The sequence below is a fragment of the Pteropus alecto genome, unplaced genomic scaffold, assembly GCF_000325575.1.
Source record: "Pteropus alecto unplaced genomic scaffold, ASM32557v1 scaffold109, whole genome shotgun sequence".
Classification (NCBI taxonomy): Eukaryota; Metazoa; Chordata; class Mammalia; order Chiroptera; family Pteropodidae; genus Pteropus; species Pteropus alecto.
Window position 1 is genome coordinate 6,729,870 of NW_006494608.1, and position 20,044 is coordinate 6,749,913.

Genomic DNA, 20,044 nt, shown 5'->3' on the forward strand with positions numbered 1-20,044 from the left:
TGTTGTTTTCCTATGAGAAATCTGTTATTATCTTTGTTTCTCTGTATATGTGTTCTTTTTCTCACTGTTTTTAAGATTTTTCATTTTATCACTGGGTTTTGAGCAGTTAAATTATGATGTGCCTTGGTGTAGAGTGTGTATGTGTGTGTGTGTATTTGTTTTTGCTTACAGTTAATTGCCTTTGGATCTGTGGGTTTAAAATTTTTTTATTAAATATGGAAAATGTATGGCCATTATTTCTCCAAATATTTTTTCTGTTCCTCCCCTTTCCTCTCCTTCAAGGGCTACAATTACAGATATACTGTACTAGGTGTCTTCAAGGTATCCCATAAATCACTGGATGTTCTATTCATTTATTCCCTCACCACAGTTTTTTCCCTGTGTGTTTTATTTTAGGTAATTTCTATCACTTTGTCTTCAAGTTCATTAGTTATTTCTTCTGTACTGTTTAATCTGCCCCTGATTTCATTCAGTGTATTTTTCATTTCAGATATTTTTGTTTTCATCTCTAGAATTGCGTTTGATTTGTGTCTTTCAATGTATCTATTTAACTTTTTGAACATATGGAATATTATTTAAATGTCTTTACTAATTTATAAATTGTTCTAGGCATATCATATTCCCAGTTTTAGAACATTTCCATCACTTCCAAAACATCCCATTTTGCCCTTGGCTTATTCAGTTTGGGCTGCTACAAGAGAATACCACAGACTAGGTGGCTTTTAAACTACAGAAATTTATTTCTCACAATTCGGGAGGCTGGAAATGTGAATCATGGTGCCAGCATGGTTGCATCCTGGTGAGGGCCCTCTCCTGGATTGCAGATAGTTATTTTCTTGTTGTATCCTCACGTGGTAGAGAGGGTGAGAGGAGCTCTCTGGGGTCCCTTTTATAAGGGCTTCACTTTAAGACTTAATTACCTCCCCAAGGCCTTACTTCCCAATACCATCATATTGGGGGTAACGACTTCATCATATGAATTTTAACTTTCAGCCCATTCTAGTTATTGGTCCTTGTTCCTACCCCCAGTCCTACTCAACTCCTAATCTATTTTCAGTCTCTATAGATTTGCCTTTTCTGGTTATTTCGTGTAAATGGAATCATGAAAGAGAGTCTTTTGAGTCTCGCATCTTTCAGTTTGCATAATGCCCTTCAGGTTCATCCGTATTCTAGAATGTCACTAGTAGTTCATTTTTTTTTTTTTTTTTACTGCTGAATACTGTTTTATATAATGGATGTACCACATTTTGTTTATTTATTTACCAGTTGATGGGCATTTGGATTGTTTCCAGTTATTGGCTTTTATGAAAATGTTATGAACATTTGCTTACATGTATTTGTGTGGACCTATACTTTAATTTCTCTTAGGTAGGTTTCTAAAAATGGAATTTCTGGGTTATATGTTAAGTTTATTTAATTTTTAAGGAATACCACATTGTTTTCCAAAGTGCCTGTACCATCTTATATTTCCACCAGTGTGTGAGGGATTCATTGTCTACACATCCTTTCAACACTTGTTATGTTATCTTTTTTGATTATATCCAGTCTAGTAGATGTGAAGTGGTATCTTGTTATGGCTTCCGTTTATATTTCTTAAATAACTAATGATATTGAGCATCTTTTCATGTGTTTATTAGTCATTAGTATATCTTTATTCTGTTCAGTCTGTTCACATCTTTTAGCTATTTTAAAATTGGGTTTATCTTGTTAAGTTGTGGGAATTTTTTTATATATTATAATACAAGTATTTTGTTTAGTGTATACTTTGGACAGTCTGTGACTTGACTTTTCCTTTTTAAATGTTCTTTTGAAATCTAAAATTTTAAATTTTGATGAAAGTCCAAATTATCATATTTTCTTTTATGGATTGTTAGCATCAGGTTTATTCTTGAAAAATCTTTTCTTTCTCCATTGAATTTTTTTGTTGCTTTCAGAAAATTGAATTGACTATATATGTGTGGGATTACTTCTGCACTCTGTTCTCTTCAGTCGATCTAGTTTTCTGCCTTAATACCATTAGTACACTGTCTTGATTACTACAGCTTTCTAGTAAGTGTTGTTGTTGTTGTTGTTGTTTTTTGGCTAAATGATTTAAAAAAAGGATACTATTTTAATTCTTTTGAAATCCACATAAATATTAAAACCAGCTTTTCAATTTACCAAAAATCTGGTTAGGATTTTGACTGGAAATATAGTGCATCTTTCTGTCAAATTGGGGAGAATTGCTGTCTTAACAATATTGAGTCTTCTCATTCATGAATATGCTATGTCTACAGTTTTTTTAGGTCTTCTGTAATTTTGGCAATATTTTGTTTTCAATTTTGTTAAATTTTGTTAAATTTATCTTTAAATATTTTGTTACTATACTGTGGTATTATTTGAAAATTTTTATTTTTCTAATGTTTATTGCTTTTTTATAGATGTAATTGAATTTTGAAAATTGACTCTATAGAGGAAATTATGAGGATTTTGAGTGCAATGTTGGACTTTCTTTTTAATTCTGTATTGTATATGACTGCCTCCTCCTCCTGGTTATGTGAGACCATTAAAGACTGGTGCCAATCAGTGCTGGACTTCCAATTTTTCTGATTGTTATGTACAGCCACCAATACTAGTCAGGCCTTTCTGTTTTGAGTAATACTACTTTTTCTGGCATCATTTGGTTCAACATAATTTTTGTTTATTTTTCTACATTTAAGTTTTCTTCTTTGTTTTATAAATCAGAAGAAAAAATGAAATACTGATATGTCCATATTAACACTTATTGAATGAGTGAAAAATTATTATTCTGTTCATCTTCTCATAATCATCTTTTGTCTATTTCAGATTAATAATTTCTCTTCTTAGTTTTTTTGACTCATCATGTTTTATAGACTCAACCTCTTCCAGTTAATTTTAATTACTGTTGATGCTCAAACTATCAGTTTCATCAGTTGGAATTCTTTAACCTGGCTTCTTTATTTTTTCAGTGAGCCTCTGCCATTCTTGAAAGTATCTTTGTTTTCTGGGTGCAATGGAATGTTCTAGACACATGCTGGTACTTCCTGCTGGAAGAGATGGGATCAAGTAACCTGTAAGGCATCTTGATTCCTTTAATGAATAATAATGTTATAAACCAAAATTTGGGCAAAGGAAAATTTGTGAGAATTGATGTGCAGATGTGATGCTGCTGTTAGCAGCTTTTTGTGTCATACATAGCAGAAGTTATTTCTTTTTATGCTCATTAATTCACATTGATTTTTTTTATTGTGAAGAGCTTAACATTAAGTTTACCATCTTAATCATTTTTAAGTGTACGGTTAATTATGCACGTTGTTGTACAACAAATCTCTATAACTTTTTCATGTTGCAAAACAAACTCTTTATTGCCTAAACACTAATTTACATTCTTCTGTTCTCTTTGGGCAACTACCTTTCCACTTTCTGCTTCAATGATTCTGAATACTTTCTATATTTTATATGAGTGGAATCATAAAGTATTTGTCCTTTTGTGACTAGTTTATTTTATTTAGTATAATGTCCTTGAGGTTTATGTTTTAGCATGTGACAAGATTTCCTTCTTTTTTCAGACTGCATAATAAAGATAATGGTATCTTTATCCATTCATCTTGGCTATTGTGACTAAAGATGCAGTAAACGTGAATATGCAAATATCCCTTGAGATCCTGCTTTGAATTCTTTTGGCTATATACCCAGATCATGTGGTAATTCTATTATTAATTTTTGTGGAAGTTCCATACTATTTTTAATAGTGGCTGAACCATTTTATATTTCCACCAGTTGTGCACAAAGGTTCCAACTTCCCTACATCCTCTCCCTCACTTGTTAATTTTTATTCTTTTGATACTGGCAATCCTAATGGGTGTGATATGTCATAGTGTAGTTGCACTTTTGTTATGATTAGTGATGTTGAGCATCTTTTCATTTGCTTGTGGGTCATTTTTATATCTTCTTTTTTGTCTATTTAAAATATCATTTGCTCATTTTTATTGAGTTATTTGCTTTTTGTTGAGTTAGAGAGGTTCCTTATAAATTCTTGACATTAATCCTTTGTTGGGTATATGATTTGTAACTATTTTTTCCCATTTTGTAGGTTGCCTTTCACTGTTGATTATTTCCTTCGATGTGCAGAGATTTTTAAGTTTGATTTAGTTCTATTTGTCTAATTTTGCTTTTTTTTGCTTGTGCTTTTGGTGTCATATTTACAAAAGCATCACCAAATTAAATATACTGAAGCTTTCTCCTTTTGTTTTCTTCTACATGTTTTATAGTTTTAGGTCTTACATTTGGGTCTTTACTCCATTCTGAATTAATTTTTGTATGTCGTATAAGGTATGGGTCCAAGTCTATTACTTTGCATGTGAATATCCAGTTTTTCATCAACCATTTGTTGAAGAGACTGTTGGTTTATTTACATTGCTCTAGAATACGCCATTACATGAATATTCTGCTGATGTTCTTTTGAGCTGTTGGCAGTTTAGGACTATTGCGAATAATACTATTATGAATCAACATCCCTTTCTGTAAGGTATATCCTAGGAATGGGATTGCTAGTTATAGGATTTCTGATCTTTAACTTTATTATATAATGCCAAATTGTTTTCCCAGATAGTTATGCCATGGATACTAGCATTATATGAGAATTCCTGTTAGTTTATATTTTCGCCATCATTTAATGTTGTCAAACTTCTTAATTTTTGCCAATAATTTGGGTGTATGGTAGTATTTTCTGGTCTTGTTTTTCAGGGAACTAATTTTTAAAGAGGTTGAGTACCTGAGATAAATTCTCTGTTTTTTTTCAAATATCCCTTTGTGTTTGCTTCTTCCCCCACTCCCTTCTCTTTATATTATTTTGATGGATACAGTGAGATTTACCAATTTTATTTTAGTGTTTGTATTTTTCTGTCTTGTTTAAAAGAACTTCCTTTACCCTGAGGTCATGAAGATATTCTATATTGTCTTCCAAATGTATTGTTTTTATGTTATATGTTTTGGTCCATAATATATACCTGAAATTGTTTCTACATTTACCGATCTGTTTTAAAGTGTCTAATTTACTTTTGCTTCCATTCTACATGTTTTCTATATTACATAATGTATTTTTCATCTCTAGTATTTTTGTATTTTTATATCTTTCCTTTCTGGTATGATGTTTCCTTTTTTTGAGAGCAGATAAGAGTTTTATTTTTTTTTCAGTCCTCGACATTTTATTTTAGATTATATATAAATGTGAATATATGTGTATATATGCGTGTGTATATAATTGAAGATGTATGTATTTAATTGAAGAAATGATTTAAATTTTTTCTCCCCATCTAATTCCCCCCTTCCTTCTCCCTCATTCCCTCTGGTAACCACTAGTCCATTGTCCCTGTCCATGAGTCTGTTTGTTCTGTTCATTTGTTGCTTTTAGGTGTATATCCCACATAATAAGTGATATTATGTGATTTTCAACTTTTCTGTCTGGCTTATTTTGCTTAGTATGATTATTTCAAGGCCCATCCATGTTGTTGCAAATGGCAGTATTTTATCTCTTCTTATAGCTGAGTAATATTCCATTGTGTATATTTACTCAATGTGCACTTTTCAGATACGGGTTTTCAAGTCTTTGGGGTAAATATCCAGTAGAGGGATTGCTGGATCACAGCAACTGGTAGATCATTTCTTAGTTTAGTTTTGAACCTCCATACTGTTTTCCATAGTGGCTGTCCAATTTTCTGTCCCACCAACAGCGTATGAGGGTTCCTTTTTCTCCACATCCTCTCCAACATTAGTTATTACTTGTCCTGTTGATTATAGATAGCTATTCTAATAGCTGTGAGATGGTATCTCATTGTGATTTTGATTTGCATTTCTCTAACAGCTAGTGAAATGCCATTTGAATGTCCTTTAGGGAGAAATGTCTGTTCAGGTTGTCTGCCCATTTTCTGATTGAATCATTTGTTTTTTTGTTGTTATTGAGTTGTATGAGTTTTTTGTATATTTTGGATATTAGACTCTTATTGGAGGTGTTGCTTGCAAATATATTTTCCCATTTGAATGGTTCTGTTTTTACCTTGTCTATGGTTTCTTCTGCTGAGCAGAAGCTTTTTAGATTGATGTAGTCCCATTCATTTATTTTAGCTTTTACTTCCCTTGCATTTGAGGTCAAATTCATAAAATCCTCTTTAAGTCCAAGGCCCTTGAGTTTAGTGTCTATGTTTTCTTCTATGCATTTTATTGTTTTGGATCTTATATGCAGGCCCTTAATCCATTTTGAGTTAATTTTTATGTGTGGTGATAGAGAACAGTCTAATTTCATTATTTTGCAGGTGGCTTTCCAGTTTTCCCAGCACCATTTATTAAAGAGGCTTTCCTTTCTCCACTGTATGTTTTTGGCTTATTTGTCAAAAATTATTTGCCCATATCAAAATGGATTTACTTCTGGACTCTCGATTCTGTTCTACTGGTTCGTGTGTCTGTTTTCCTGCCAATACCATGCTGTTGCTTTGTAGTATAATCTGAAGTTAGGCAGAGCGATGTCTCCAGCGTTGTTCTTTTTTTCTCAGGATGGCTTTGGCAATTTGGAGTCTTTCATGCTTCCACATGTATCTGATGATTTTTTGTTCTATTTCTTTCAAAAATGCTGATGGAATTTTGAGGGGGATTGCATTAAATCTGTATAATGCTTCAGGTAATAAGGTCATTTTAACCATGTTGATTCTTCCAATCCAAGAACACAGAATATCTTTTCATTTCTTTGTATCTTCTTTAATTTCTTTTAAAAGGGTCTTGTAGTTTTCATTATATAAGTCATTCACAAGTTTCATTAAATTTATTCCTAGGTATTTTATTCTTTTTGTTGCAGTTCAGAAATGCCACTTCATTATTGGAGTAAGGAATGTTATGGATTTTTGAACGTTGATTTTGTATCCAGATACGTTTACTGTATTTGCTTATTGTTACTAGTGGTGTTCTTGTGGAGTCTTTAGGGTTTTCTATATAGAGAATCATGACATCTGTAAATAGTGACAGTTTGACTTCTTTGTTTCTTATTTGGATGCCTTTTATATTTTTCTATTGTATGATTGCTCTTTCTAGACCTCCAGTGTTATATTTAATAACAGTGGTGATAGTGGACAATCTTGCCTTGTTCCTGATCTTAGAGGGAAGGTTTTTAGTCTTTCACCATTTAGTATAATGTTGGCTGAGGGTTTGTCGTATATGGCCTTTATTATGTTAAGGTACTTTCCTTCTATACCAATTTTGTTAAGTGTTTTGATCATAAATGGATGCTGTATCTTGATGAAGGCTTTTTCTGCACCTATTGATATGATGATATAATTCTTATTTTTTAATTTGTTTATGCAATGTATCACATTAATAGATTTGCGTATGTTGAAACATCCCTATGCCCCTGGGATGAAGCCCACTTGATCATGGTGTATAACCTTTTTAATACGTTGCTGTATTCAGTTCGTTAGTATCTTATTTAGGATTTTTGCATCTGTGTTCATGAGAGATATTGGTATGTAGTTTTCTTTTTTTGTGTTATCTTTACCAGGTTTTGGAATCAGGGTAATATTGGCCTCATAAAATGTGTTGGGAAGTATTGCTTCCTCTTTGATTTTTTTGGTATTTATTTGTGTCTTGTGTCTTGGTTCTTTAGTGAGTCTAGCCAGGGGTTTGTCAATTTTATTAACCTTGTCAAAGAACCAGCTCTTTGTTGCATTTATTTTTTCTATATTTTTTTATTTTTAATTTCATTCATTTCTGCTCTAATTTTGATTATTTCTTTCCTTCTGCTGACTTTAGGCTTCATTTGTTCTTCCTTTGCTAGTTTTTTAAGATGAAGTGTTAAGTTGTTCATATGTGCTCATTCTTGTTTTTGGAGATAGGCCTGTAATGATAAGAACTTTCCTCTTGTGACTGCTTCTGCCATGTTCCAAAAGTTTTGATATGTTGTGCTACCATTATCATTTGTTTCTTTGTACCTCTTGATCTCTTTTTATTTCTTTCTGACCCAGTAATTCTTCAGTAGAATGTTGTTTAATCTCCATGTATTTGTGGTTCTTCCTGATTTCTTTCTGCAATTGATCTCTAGTTTCAAAACATTATGATCAGAGAATATGGTTGGTATGATTTCAACCTTGTTATATTTGTTGAGGCTATCTCTGTGTCCCAGTATGTGGTCAATCTTGAGAATGTTCTTTGTGCACTAGAGAAGAATGTATAAGCAGCTGTTTTGGGATGAAAGGTTCTGTAAATGTCAATTGGTCTAATGTATCATTTAAGGATGTTATTCCTTATTGATTTTCTGTTTGGATGATCTGTCCGTATCCGACAGTGTGGTATTTAGGTCCCCTACTACAATAGTGTTTTGGTCTGTTTCTCCTTTTAGTTATATTAGTAATTGCTTTACATATTTCGGGGCTCCTTGGTTGGGAGCTTAGATATTAATAATTGTTATGTCTTCTTGGTGCATGTTCCTGTATCATTATGAAGTGTCCCTCAGTATCTTTCTTTACCTTTTTTATTTTGAAGTCTATTTTGTGTGATGATAGTACCACTACTCCCACTTTTCTCTGAATGCCATTTGCTTAAAATGTCATTTTCCACCCTTTCAATTTGTGTCTATATTTGTCTTTGGATTTGAGATGTGTCTCTTGGAGGCAGCATATTGTTGGATTTTGTGTTTTGATTCAGTCTGCAACTCTGCGCCTTTTTTTTTTTGGGGGGTTCAATCCATTTAAATTTAGGGTGATTATTGAAATATGAGGTCTTATAGCCCTTTTATCTTTTGCTTCTTGGTAGCTCGGTGTTTCCATTGCTGCTTTATCCTTGTGTTTTTGTTTTCTTTATTTTTGTTGGCTTTCGTGTATTTTCCCTTTGGTCCTTTTTGTTTTATGTTATATACTACAGTTCTGAATCTTTGGTGTGTGGTTACCATTATGAATATGTAAATGATAGTTATATTTATACAGCATTCATTTTCTTCTGCGAATGCCTTATCCCCAATTCCCCTTTGCAAATTTGGATCTTTGAATCCCCCCCCTTATCAGTCATTGTTACCTCAGTTTGTCCCTATGTATGCTGAATGTTCATTACTAACTTGTTATAACAATTCTCTTCTTATTATTTAAGCTTGTAATGTAGTGTTCTTAGTAAGGGTTTCATTCCTCTGCTTCTATTTGCCCAATAGTCACTTTACTCCTAATTATGGTTTTGTTTTGTTTTGTTTTGTCATTTTGTTTTAAGTGAACTGACCCCTTTCAGTATTTCCTGTAGTGCAGGCCTCGTAGTGGAGAATTCCCTCATGGAAAGGTCTTAATTTCTCTTTCATATCTAAAGGAGAGCTTTGCTGGATACATTATTCTTGGCTGGTAGTTCCTTTCATTTAATAGTTTAAATATTTGATTCCATTCCTTTTTGGCTTGTAAGATTTGCGCTGAGAAGTCTGAGGATAATCTAATGGGTTTATCTTTATAAGTTACTGTTTTTTTTCTCTCTGGCTCCCTTGAGAATTCTGTCTCTGTTGTTGATTTTTGATAATTTTAATATGATGTGTCTTGGTGAAGGCCTTTTTGGGTTGAGGTAATTGGGTGTTCTGTTGACTTCTTGAATTCCCAGCTCCAGCTCATTCCCTAGATTTTGGCAATTCTTGTCAACTATTTGTCTAAAAATGCTTTCTAGTCCCTGCTCTTTTCCTCGCCCTCGATAATGGCCATTATTCTTATGTTTCCTCTCCTGATAGTATCAGCTAGTTCTTGTATTTCTCTTTCACTATTTTTCATTCTTTGGTTTCTCTCTTCTTCCTTCTGATTTATTTCTAGATATCTGTTTTTGATATCACTGATCCTTTCCTCCTTTTGGTCGATTATTTCCCAAGCTTGCTATTTCATTTTTCAGCTCTTGCAGTGTGTTCTTCATCTCCACAAGTTCTATTTGGTTCCTTTTGAGGGTTTCAGTCTCCTTGCTCTGCTCATCTAGTTGTTTTTTCAATTCCTGAAATTGTTGATTTGAGTTTTTTTGGATCTCACTGAGTTTTTTCAGAAGTACTATCCTGAATTCTCTGTCATTTAAGTCGCATATTTCTATGTCTGTAACCTTATTTTCTAGAGATTTTTCTCTTTCTTTCTGAGATGCCTTGTCACCTTGGTTTTTCATGGTGTTTAATGGACTGTTTCTCCGCCCGGGCATTTATAGAAGTGTATTCTGCTGTTTTTCCAGAAAGATTTATTATATAAAGGTCTCCCTTCAGCTTGTTGCAAGAGAGGCGCTGATTTCCAATAGGGGTGTCTAAGCCTCTTGGAGCTCTGCTTTATATAAAGCCTTAATAACGCTTTTTAAATTTTCTTGTAGATATTTAATCACGCTTACTACCCTCAGTTTCAGTCCCTGTCAGTGTCAGCGACAGTCTTGGCAGCATTTGCTTAGATTCTCCTGGCGCTCTGCGGTGATTCGTCTCAGAGTGTATGCGGGGGGCGACCCTCTAGGTTGTGAGTTGGAGACTATTACTCAGCTTCTGTTTTGCAGCTGTGGGCAGCAAATATCTGCTGTTGTTTCTCTGCATTCCTGTCCTGCTTCTCTGCTTTCTGTCCTGATGACTGGGCGCTGCAGCCGGCTGGCCACAGGGAGCCCACAGCTATCCCAGGCAGGAATGTTCTGAGAACTTGCTGCATGAACTTGCCGCTCCTACTCCTTCTGCTGGGAGCTCCAGCGACTGCGAGTGGCACCTTCTTTATACTCATAGTCCAGCACCCGACACCTGGGGTTCTGACCTGTGGTAGTAGTTCTTATGCGCAGATCTCACGCTCAGACATGCTGGTGTGCAGTTTGAGTGTTTTTTGTTGCGTTTTAGATGTTCATCTTATTGTTGTTTCAAGGGGAGAGATCTGAGGACATCTCTCACTCCGCCATGTTTCCAAAGATTCTAGCCTTTTTCATTTTAAACATTGGGTAAACTTTAATGTTTCTGTTTAATCATTTTATTCTTTGAGCTCTTAATTAATTTAAATGTGTGTGGTATTTGAAAGCAAGAAAGACATAGCTACAATCTTGTTTTAGCCTTGAACTTACAGTCTGTATGATTGTACCCTCAATTAAAAGAAAGTACTTTTACTCTTAATTCTTTTTGCTTTTTATCTCCATTTTACTCTCTTTCAAAAAGCCTTTTCGTTCTCCAAGCAGAAGCTTCTGACTTCATCTGTATACATGAATACGAGTTGAATTTAATTATCACGCCAAGAATCATCTATATCTTAGCTCATTTTAGTAACATCGTTTGCTTATGAAGTGCCTCAGAGTTTTTCAGAAATTTTGAAGAGCTTATTATTTTTACATAGAATATTTAAATTTTTTTAACTTAAAATTATAAAATGAATTTTTTTTACCTTTCCAATCTTGTGTTTTTTTAATAATTTTAATTGTATTTTAAAAACTGTAACAGCTTTATTGAGATATAATTCACACATCTATTACATAATTTTTATCTCTTTAACTTCTTTTTTAACTTTTTATCATTTTGCTTTTTCATATTTTATCATACATATACGTTAGCTTTCAATTAAGTTTTTATTTTTTTTACTTTGAAATTATGTAAGAAAGAATGATTGAGCAAATATAATGAAGGAGAAAATCATTTGTAAAACTTTTATGTTTATGTTTTATATGTATATGATTTTCATCATATACTTTCGTAGAGTCCTTTTAGTTTTCAGTTGATATGCTATCAAATAATTTTATCTGTATTGTTATATGGAATGATGAGTTATTTAACCGGCTTTATAATCATCTGCCAAACAAGTGAATGTACCTGGAGGGAAGGAAGAGGGAAGAAATAACAATAGCATAAGATACCTGTGTCTTTCAAACCCTGTAAAGACATATAGAGCAACTAGGATAGCAAAACCAGATAACCCATGGTGGTGAACGTGGTCCTGTGCTATTTTTTGGCCTAGCCTTCAAGGGGCACAACAGCTTTCGTTTCTGCTGTGGGAAAGCCAGTGTCCATGTAAGAAGTCTAGATACCTTGATACCACCATGCTGTGAGGAAGCCCAAGCCAGCTATGTGGAGAGGACAGGTAGAGACGCAGTAAGGCACCAGACAGTTGAGTGAAGGCTTCTTGTACTGTCCAGATGAGCCTGTTTATTAACTGAGAAGCAGCAGAGTGAGTAATCCCAGGCGATAGCACACGAAGCAGTAGAAACCTGTCTAAATTCTTGACCCACAAAATTGAGAGAAATAACAAATCATTTTAAACCACTAAGTTTCGGGCTGGTTTCTTGTGCAACAATAGAAATTAATACACTAGCCAAACTGATTTTAAAATATAGAGACTGCCATCCATATGTAAGAATGCAGGGAATGTTGTTCCCATGGACCTTTCCTAGAAATCTGTTAGACACTGTAACTGAGACAACCAAAATGACTTACGTCAAAGTAAGACTAGTGATACATATCATAACTAGGATTAAATGAGTGATATAAAGGAGAATGTAGTATGTAATCACAGTATGTTTTGACAAAGAAATAAAATTCCATTGTAGAAAGATGTGGGGAGAGCATGTGCAAAACAATTTTTCTAAACTATCTTCAGCAATTATATTTTTGTTTGTAGTGTTGGTTTTGTATTAAGATGTTTTCTGTGTATTGTGCTGCAAAGCAAATGAATAACTTTAAATTATTCTAATTCTGTTATCTCATGTCTTTGATAGCTAGGAGTCCATGTGGAAGAAATAAATTAGGAGATTAAGTAAACACCCTGTGTTCTTGATTTTTAATTGGAAGTATCAATATGAACTCACATTTTATTTTATCTTAAAATGGTATATACATCATATATTTATATATTTTTGTACATATGTATATATATAATGTTAATCTGAGAATGTTTTATGTGTTTTATGGAATAAAGTAAATGAATATTTATATGATATTTTAATTTTGACATTTCCTAGCTATGTCTATTGAAAAGTCCCAGAAATGAGCAAACCTAGTTCCCAGAATGTGGTCTTAACATGCTGTTGACTTCTAAAAGACACCAGGGCTTCTTTGATAAAGCTTTCATTCTAGGTCTGGGACATGAAATATATAAAATGATCCTGGAATATTTTTATACCCTATACCACGGAGGCTATCAACAACTACTGACTAGAGTTAGCGATTAAAGCATTCAGCAGCCAACTTGAAGGGTCTCTAGGGTGAGTGACCAGCTCTCCCAGTTTTAGTACTGAAAAATCCCGTGTCCCTAGAAATCTCTCAGTCTCAGGCAAATCGGTACAGTAGATCACCCTCAGAGACTCCCACTGGCCAGAATTTGAACAGTGTGAGCATCTATAAGGATAAGTGCTACATTGGACTGGCATCCTTTATTATGTTTAAATCTGTGATTTCATAATGATAGCCAAAACAGAACAAAGCCCACTAATTGTTCATCTTTGGTGGATATTAAGAAAGCATGTTTTAATTTTGAAAACTGATAAACCAAGAGAAACAATCAAGTATTCTGTATGAACAGTACCACTGGCTAAACAAATAATAGATGAGGTAAAGTTTCTTTTTACAGAGAAATTTTATATACTAGCAAATAAAGACAAAATGATCGAATTGGAGTATCACCATTTTGCAATTACCGTTTTAATAGATTTTGACATTGTGTCAGTAACTGCTTATGGCACTAAAAGAGAGAAAATCATAGGTATGCTACAGTACTCCACTACTTAATGAATGGTCTTGCCCCAAACATTAAACCTGTATCTGATGAAGCTGCCTACATCCAACTACTAAATATATAGGAAATATAGAAGACAGAGGAACATGTTGAACTACACTGGGAATGCAATCAACAAAACCCAGTTTGTGGGAAATCATAGGACAGATGATCCAATATATTCAACAGATTGCAAAGAAACAAAAGAAATGGTGAAGGAACCCATATAGATTAAAAAGACAAAATTAAAAAATAGCGTTTATATACATATACACTTCAGTAATAAAATCATAAATAAAAGAAAGGAAGCAATTGCCACAAAAGCCAGAGTAGTAGTTTATTTTGATTGTTGTGGAGAGTACAGGGGCATGGAAGGCTTCTATAGTTGGCTGGCATAGTTATTTCTCCTGATCAGTGTAGTAGTTCCAAGTTCATTTAGCTATAATTTATGTATATGATTTTCTGTGTAGTATTTATGTCTATTTTTAAATACAGCTTTTTTAGAGCAATTTTAAGTTTACAGCAAAATTGAGAGGAAAATGCAGAGATTTCCTGTATGTCCCCTGCCCCCACACATGCATAGCTCCCCCTTCATATCCCCCACTAGAATGGTACATTTCTTATAATTGATGAACCTACAATGACATATCTGTCACTCAGAGTCCATAGTTTACATTAGGGTCCACTCTTGTGTACATTCTGTGGGTTTGTACAAAAATGTATAATGACATACCCATCATTATAGTATCATACAGGATATTTTTCAGTGCTGTAAAAATCCTGTTCTCTGTTTATTCATCTCTCAAAACCTGGCAACTACTGGTCTTTTTACTGTTTCCATAGTTTTGTCTTTTCCAGAATGTCATATAGTTTGAATCATATAGCCTTTTTGGATTGGCTTCTTTCAGTAAATAATATGCATTTAAGGTTCCTCTGTGTCTTTTCCTGGCCTGATAGCTTGCTTGTTTCTTTTTTAGTGCTGAATAATATGGTTATATAATATTTGATAGTAAAAGTCTAACATAAAAAAGGAAAGGAAATTGGAGTGGAGGCAACTATTAGGAAATGGTGAGAGTTGATGCCTTATAGATTATCTAAGATATGTTGACTGAGGATTTTATTGAATGCTATTCTGAGAAGATTCAGCATAATCTGTTAGTAGAGAAACAGTGAAGTTTATTAAAAAAAGGGCCGGAGTGCTGAAAACTGTGTTTCTAAGAAGATAAATCTGGCAGGATGTATTTCAGTAAGAGACTGGAAAGCTAGCCGGAGACCACAGTGCTAAGGTGAAGGTGATAAAGTTTGGGATTAGGGTGATGCTTGTAGGAATAGAGGTAAAATAACTTGGTTATGCAACAGAAGAATAGTTAATAAGACTTGGTGACAGATAAAGTATGGTTAAAAATAAAAGCATTCGAAATAAACTCAAATATTTCATGTATAAGGGTATATCCTCTATTGAGTAGGTACCAGGGAATTCTGGCAGGACAATTCTAGGTGATTAGACTAAAGTATTTAGAGTCCTGGAGGAATGATTGCTAGGGATCTACATTCCAAATGGTTCCTCTAAAAATGCCATCTGACAAGAAAGTGATAATTGTGGTTGTTTTTGGTAAGTGCATAGTCGGGACATAGCGATGTGAGAGTTACTTTTTATCTTTTTTATCTTTTCAATTTTGAATCATGGGATTATATTACCTATTCAGAAAATAAATAAAATGTAATTAAAAGGCAAAGATACCCAAATATTTCAATTTCCAGGGGCAGATTCTCATTTGCCATTCTTTTATTTTAAGTACCTCAAACTATTGTTATTCAGAAAAGAAGTCAGATAAACATGTTTAATACTTGGTTGCCCTTGATTTACATATATTTGTAAATGTACATTTGATTATATGTTTGTGTGTGTATATATTATGTGTGCATGTTGTGGGTACATGAGTACGGCTGTTTGGCTCTAGTGTGTGTGTGTATTTCAGAAAAAAAATGTTTATAGCTGGAGCCTCAGTAATCCTGTCTTCCCAGTGCTTTTAATTCTTATTGCCATCAGGTAAGATTTTCTTCTTTAGATGGGAGATGTTTGAATGGCCATCTTCAGTGCCATTCAAAGATGGTGGTGATGCTGCAGCAGCATAGACTGTCTCTATTTTCTTCATTATCACGGCTGATGCTGCAGGTCACTACATATCTACTCTTCCATCAGTCTCCCTTCTCTTTACTCTCCCTCTGGCAGTTGTCCTGGATCCAGCTTCAGTAAGAAAGTGTTCTGAAATACACGTCGTAGTCTTTTGGACAGGTGAAGACCCAGTATTAGATCTGGTAACAAAAAGGTAATAAGAGGTGGCATATAGTTTATTTGTTTTAATAACTTTTGCTTGGATAATTATTAGTGATTAAAAAAAAATTAGGAAAATTCAAGTAGGGCATGCTTATTCTTTTAGGAGTAGTAAAATTGGGAGAAGTTTTAAGTGTGGTCCCCTAGGGACTTAAAAAAGAGAAATCAGGATTGGAAACAATAAGAGGCAGTAGTAGGAAGCTAGGCAGCCCCTAGCACAGTGATTGTCAGCCTTGGATGCACATTGGCACCACCCAAGGATATTTAAAAAAAAATACTGATGCTTAGTTTCCAAGGCTAGAGGTTCTGATTTAATTTGTCAGGGCTATGGCCTGGGCATTGGAACTTTTTGAACTTACCTACTTGAATTTCTTATGAAGTCCAGACTGAGAACCACTGGCCTAGAGAAGAAAACTGGTATAGGACAGAGGATAATTGACTCTGGGTTTCACAGCACCTCAATCCAAAATTCTCTCCATCTGGGATACATTGAAGTTTATTTTAAAATGATGCTATTTAAGATTTGTAATTATGTTTCTGATTGGTGGAAAACAAAAAAGACATGAATGAATCTTTGGCATCTAGAAAGAATGAACAGAATCACATAATGATAGTAATAAAACTTCATGGAGTGACTATACGTCTTTAACATTGTGGTATTTGTACAGGTTGCGTGTGATTTGCTTCGGAGGATAATTCGCATCTTGTATCTCAGTAAGAGACTCCAAGGACAACTGCAAGGGGGAAGTAGAGAGATAACAAAAGCCGCTCAGAGTCTCAATGAACTTGGTAAGTACTCTTTTGATTGCAAAGTTAGAAGAGTTTTAAAGATTTTTCAGTCACTTAATTTGTTGACTTTTGTCATATTATCACTATTGACAGATATCGAGCAAATTTATTGAATAAATTGGCTGTTTACAACATTGTCACATTTTTCAAAATTATTGAGTAAAATTAGTTGATTTCTTAGAAATGCTGTTTATTTTTAAAACTATCATATAGTAAAATTGGCGTTTTTAAAATAGAGACTTGTGAATTTTAACATATGTATAGATTCATGTAGCCTTCAGCACAGTCGTGATACACAGTAGCTCCATCATCCCTAAAATTCCCTCATGTTCTCCCTTTATGATCATGCATACCCCCCACCCCTAACCCTGGCAACCACCTTGTGGTTCTACATCACTGTAATTTTGTCTTTTGGAGAATGTTACAGAAATAGAATCAAAGTATACAACTTTTTGAAGCGGGCTTACTTCGGATAATACCTTTGAGAATTATCCAAGTTTTTGTACGTACTGTAGTTTGTTACTTTGTGTTTGTTGGAATAACATTGTATGGTTGTATCAAGGTTTGTTTATTGATTCATTGGTTGAAGGAAATTTGTGTTGTTTCCAGGTTTTGGTGATTATGAATAGAGCTATTATAAACATTCGTGTACAGGTGTTTTTTTTTTTTAAATGTGTACGTAAGTTTTTATTTCTTTAGGAGAAATATCTAGGAGAAATGCTGTTTTTAGGTGATAAATCCCATGTTAACATTATGCATAGAAGATTTATCGAATTTTTTTTTTCATTCATTCCTTATTTTCTCCAACATTTAGAGTAGACTCTTGACATTTAAGAGTTTAACATTCATGATTTTGACTATGAACAAGCTGTAAGGTCCACGATGAAGCATTTCATAATTTTTCAGGCAGAAATTTGAATAGCTGTTGAAGGTGTATAGAACACCAACACCTGCATTTTAATGAGGCTTTGTGGTTTTCTTTTTTTCATTTGATACCCAGTAATTTTTCTGAAGTGGATGTATTTAGTGGTATTTGTACAGTTATAGGTTCAAAAGGTCTTTGATTATATTCTTCTCAAATACCAAGATTCTACTTACTCTTCGTGATGTGCTTTGAAAGTAGTTGTGCCAAAATAATACCAGAAAGATGTGTATTACATGTTTTTTAAAAAATTTTTCTGTCTTTGTTATTTTAATTACATAGTCATGCCGTAATGCTTATTCCATATTTTTTGCTAAGGAACTATATATCCTTCACACATTTCGATTTATAACGCTTAAATACATTGCTTAGGCACAACATTGGGAATATATCTAACTTATGATTTAGTATGCTTAGAATTTTTGTATAAAAAGTTAATATTTTAGCAGTAATGCTTGAGTACTTTTTTTAGACTATGTGCTAAATATAAGAGTGTAAAAGTCTTAGTATCACCTGTTATTTTTCACTTTATCACATTTGATTTCTGTGCTCTAAAAATAACTTGTGGGATAATAGAATCAGTAAAAACAGATACAAATTATTCTATGGTTTATTATATATATTTATTATCACTGATACTCTTCCGTAATAAAAAATTGCTAGATTTTGATTATGATTATCATTTCTTCTAGAAACAACAGATGCTGTAATGCAGATGGTGATGTCTTTTTTAAAAAACTAGCACAAGTATCAATCATAATGCTTTGAGTTTGGGTAATGCGGAATAGAAACCCATTATCCTTCCAGTGAGGTGTTGGCTTTACCCAAAGTTTTATAAATATGATGGTGAGAGGCTGCTGAGAAAGTATAGTTCATGGTGGAGTTATCTCAAAATGGATTGTATTAATTTAAATTTTTAAAGCTTTGCACATTATGTGCTTGCTATTCAAAAATTTTGAAGGCATCATCTCTTTATTCACCAGTCTTCATTCAGTCATGGCTAGTCCTGGCATTGATAATAAGGAGGAGCCAAGAGGAAAGTAAAGTTTCTACATTTGGAATTAAGATTTTAATAGAAGTAATAATTTGGTATCACTATTACAATTATATGTGTATCTAAATTGTATTTCTGTGATTGGAATATCTCTGAAATTATCAGTGTCTATATCAGTGTAGGTCTTGTTCTTATTAGAAAGAATAAAATGTTGAAGAGTAGCAGTATTTGTACCATAGACCCTTGAAATTTACTTAAAACTAATCTCTTAAACTTGAAAGGTCTTGAGGCTTGAATTGCACTTAACAGATAAAATAATTGTCATCTAGAAATTAAATATATTCGGAGGGTCTAGGAGGACTGTGGTACAGATTTCTCCTTAGGCAATGAAAATGTTCTGAAATTAAATAGTAGTGATTGTTACACAACCTTATCAATATACAAAAAAAGCCAGTGAATTGTGTACTTTAAAATGTTGAATTTTATGGTATGTGAATTATGTATCAATCTAGAAAGCATATTCTGGTACCTAGTTATACTGATTTCACACTGGTACCTTTTCTTTTTATCAAATTGAGGTCCAAGTGCACATGTTGAAAATGTACAGTTTGGTAAGTTTTGACAGGAAATTATCACCAATATCAAGATAGTGAACATAACTATCATCCCCCAAAGTTTCCTCATGCCCTTGGTAATCCCTCCTCAGGCATTTACTGATCTGATTTTTGGCACTTTAAAGAATTTTATATAATTAGAATCGTCATGTAGTTTGCATGTGTTTTTCTTTGGCTTCTTTTAGTCAGCTTAATTATCCCGAGATTCACCCACGATGTTGTGTATCAATAGCTCATTCCTTTTTATTATCGCTGATAATATTCTATTTTATGGATATCTCACTGTTGGTTTATTCATTCACCTGTTGATGGACATTTGTATTGTTTCTAATTTTTGGCTATTACAAATCAAGCTGCTATGAACATTAATGTACAAGTCTTTGTATAAACATGTGCTTTCATTTCTCTGATAAATACTTAGGAGTGGAATGGCTAGATTATATGGTAGATGTATGTTTAACTTTTTAAGAAATTGCCAAGGTGTTTTTCAAAGTAGTTGTAACTTTTATATTCCTTGTAGTAGTGTATGAAAATTCCACTTTCTCCATATCCTTGTCAATACTTGCTATAGTCAATCTTCTTAATTTTAACCATTCTAATAGGTGTGTAGTGGTATCTTGTTTCGAATTTACAAAAAAGTTACTAGAACTAATTAAGGAGTTTAGTGGGATTTCAGGATATAAGATCATTATATAAAAA

At 33.4% G+C, this 20,044-nt stretch overlaps 1 protein-coding gene across 2 annotated transcripts in view; it reads left to right on the plus strand.

Annotated features, from left to right (window-relative positions):
- COG5 (component of oligomeric golgi complex 5) overlaps nt 1–20,044 on the plus strand; it is a 290,965-nt gene that overhangs the window by 17,906 nt on the left and 253,015 nt on the right. For both annotated transcript variants that reach the window (XM_015599504.2, XM_006925364.3), the window contains exon 6: nt 16,695–16,815. In XM_015599504.2, coding sequence (XP_015454990.1) covers nt 16,695–16,815 — 121 coding nt within the window. The remainder of the gene's footprint in view (nt 1–16,694; nt 16,816–20,044) is intronic.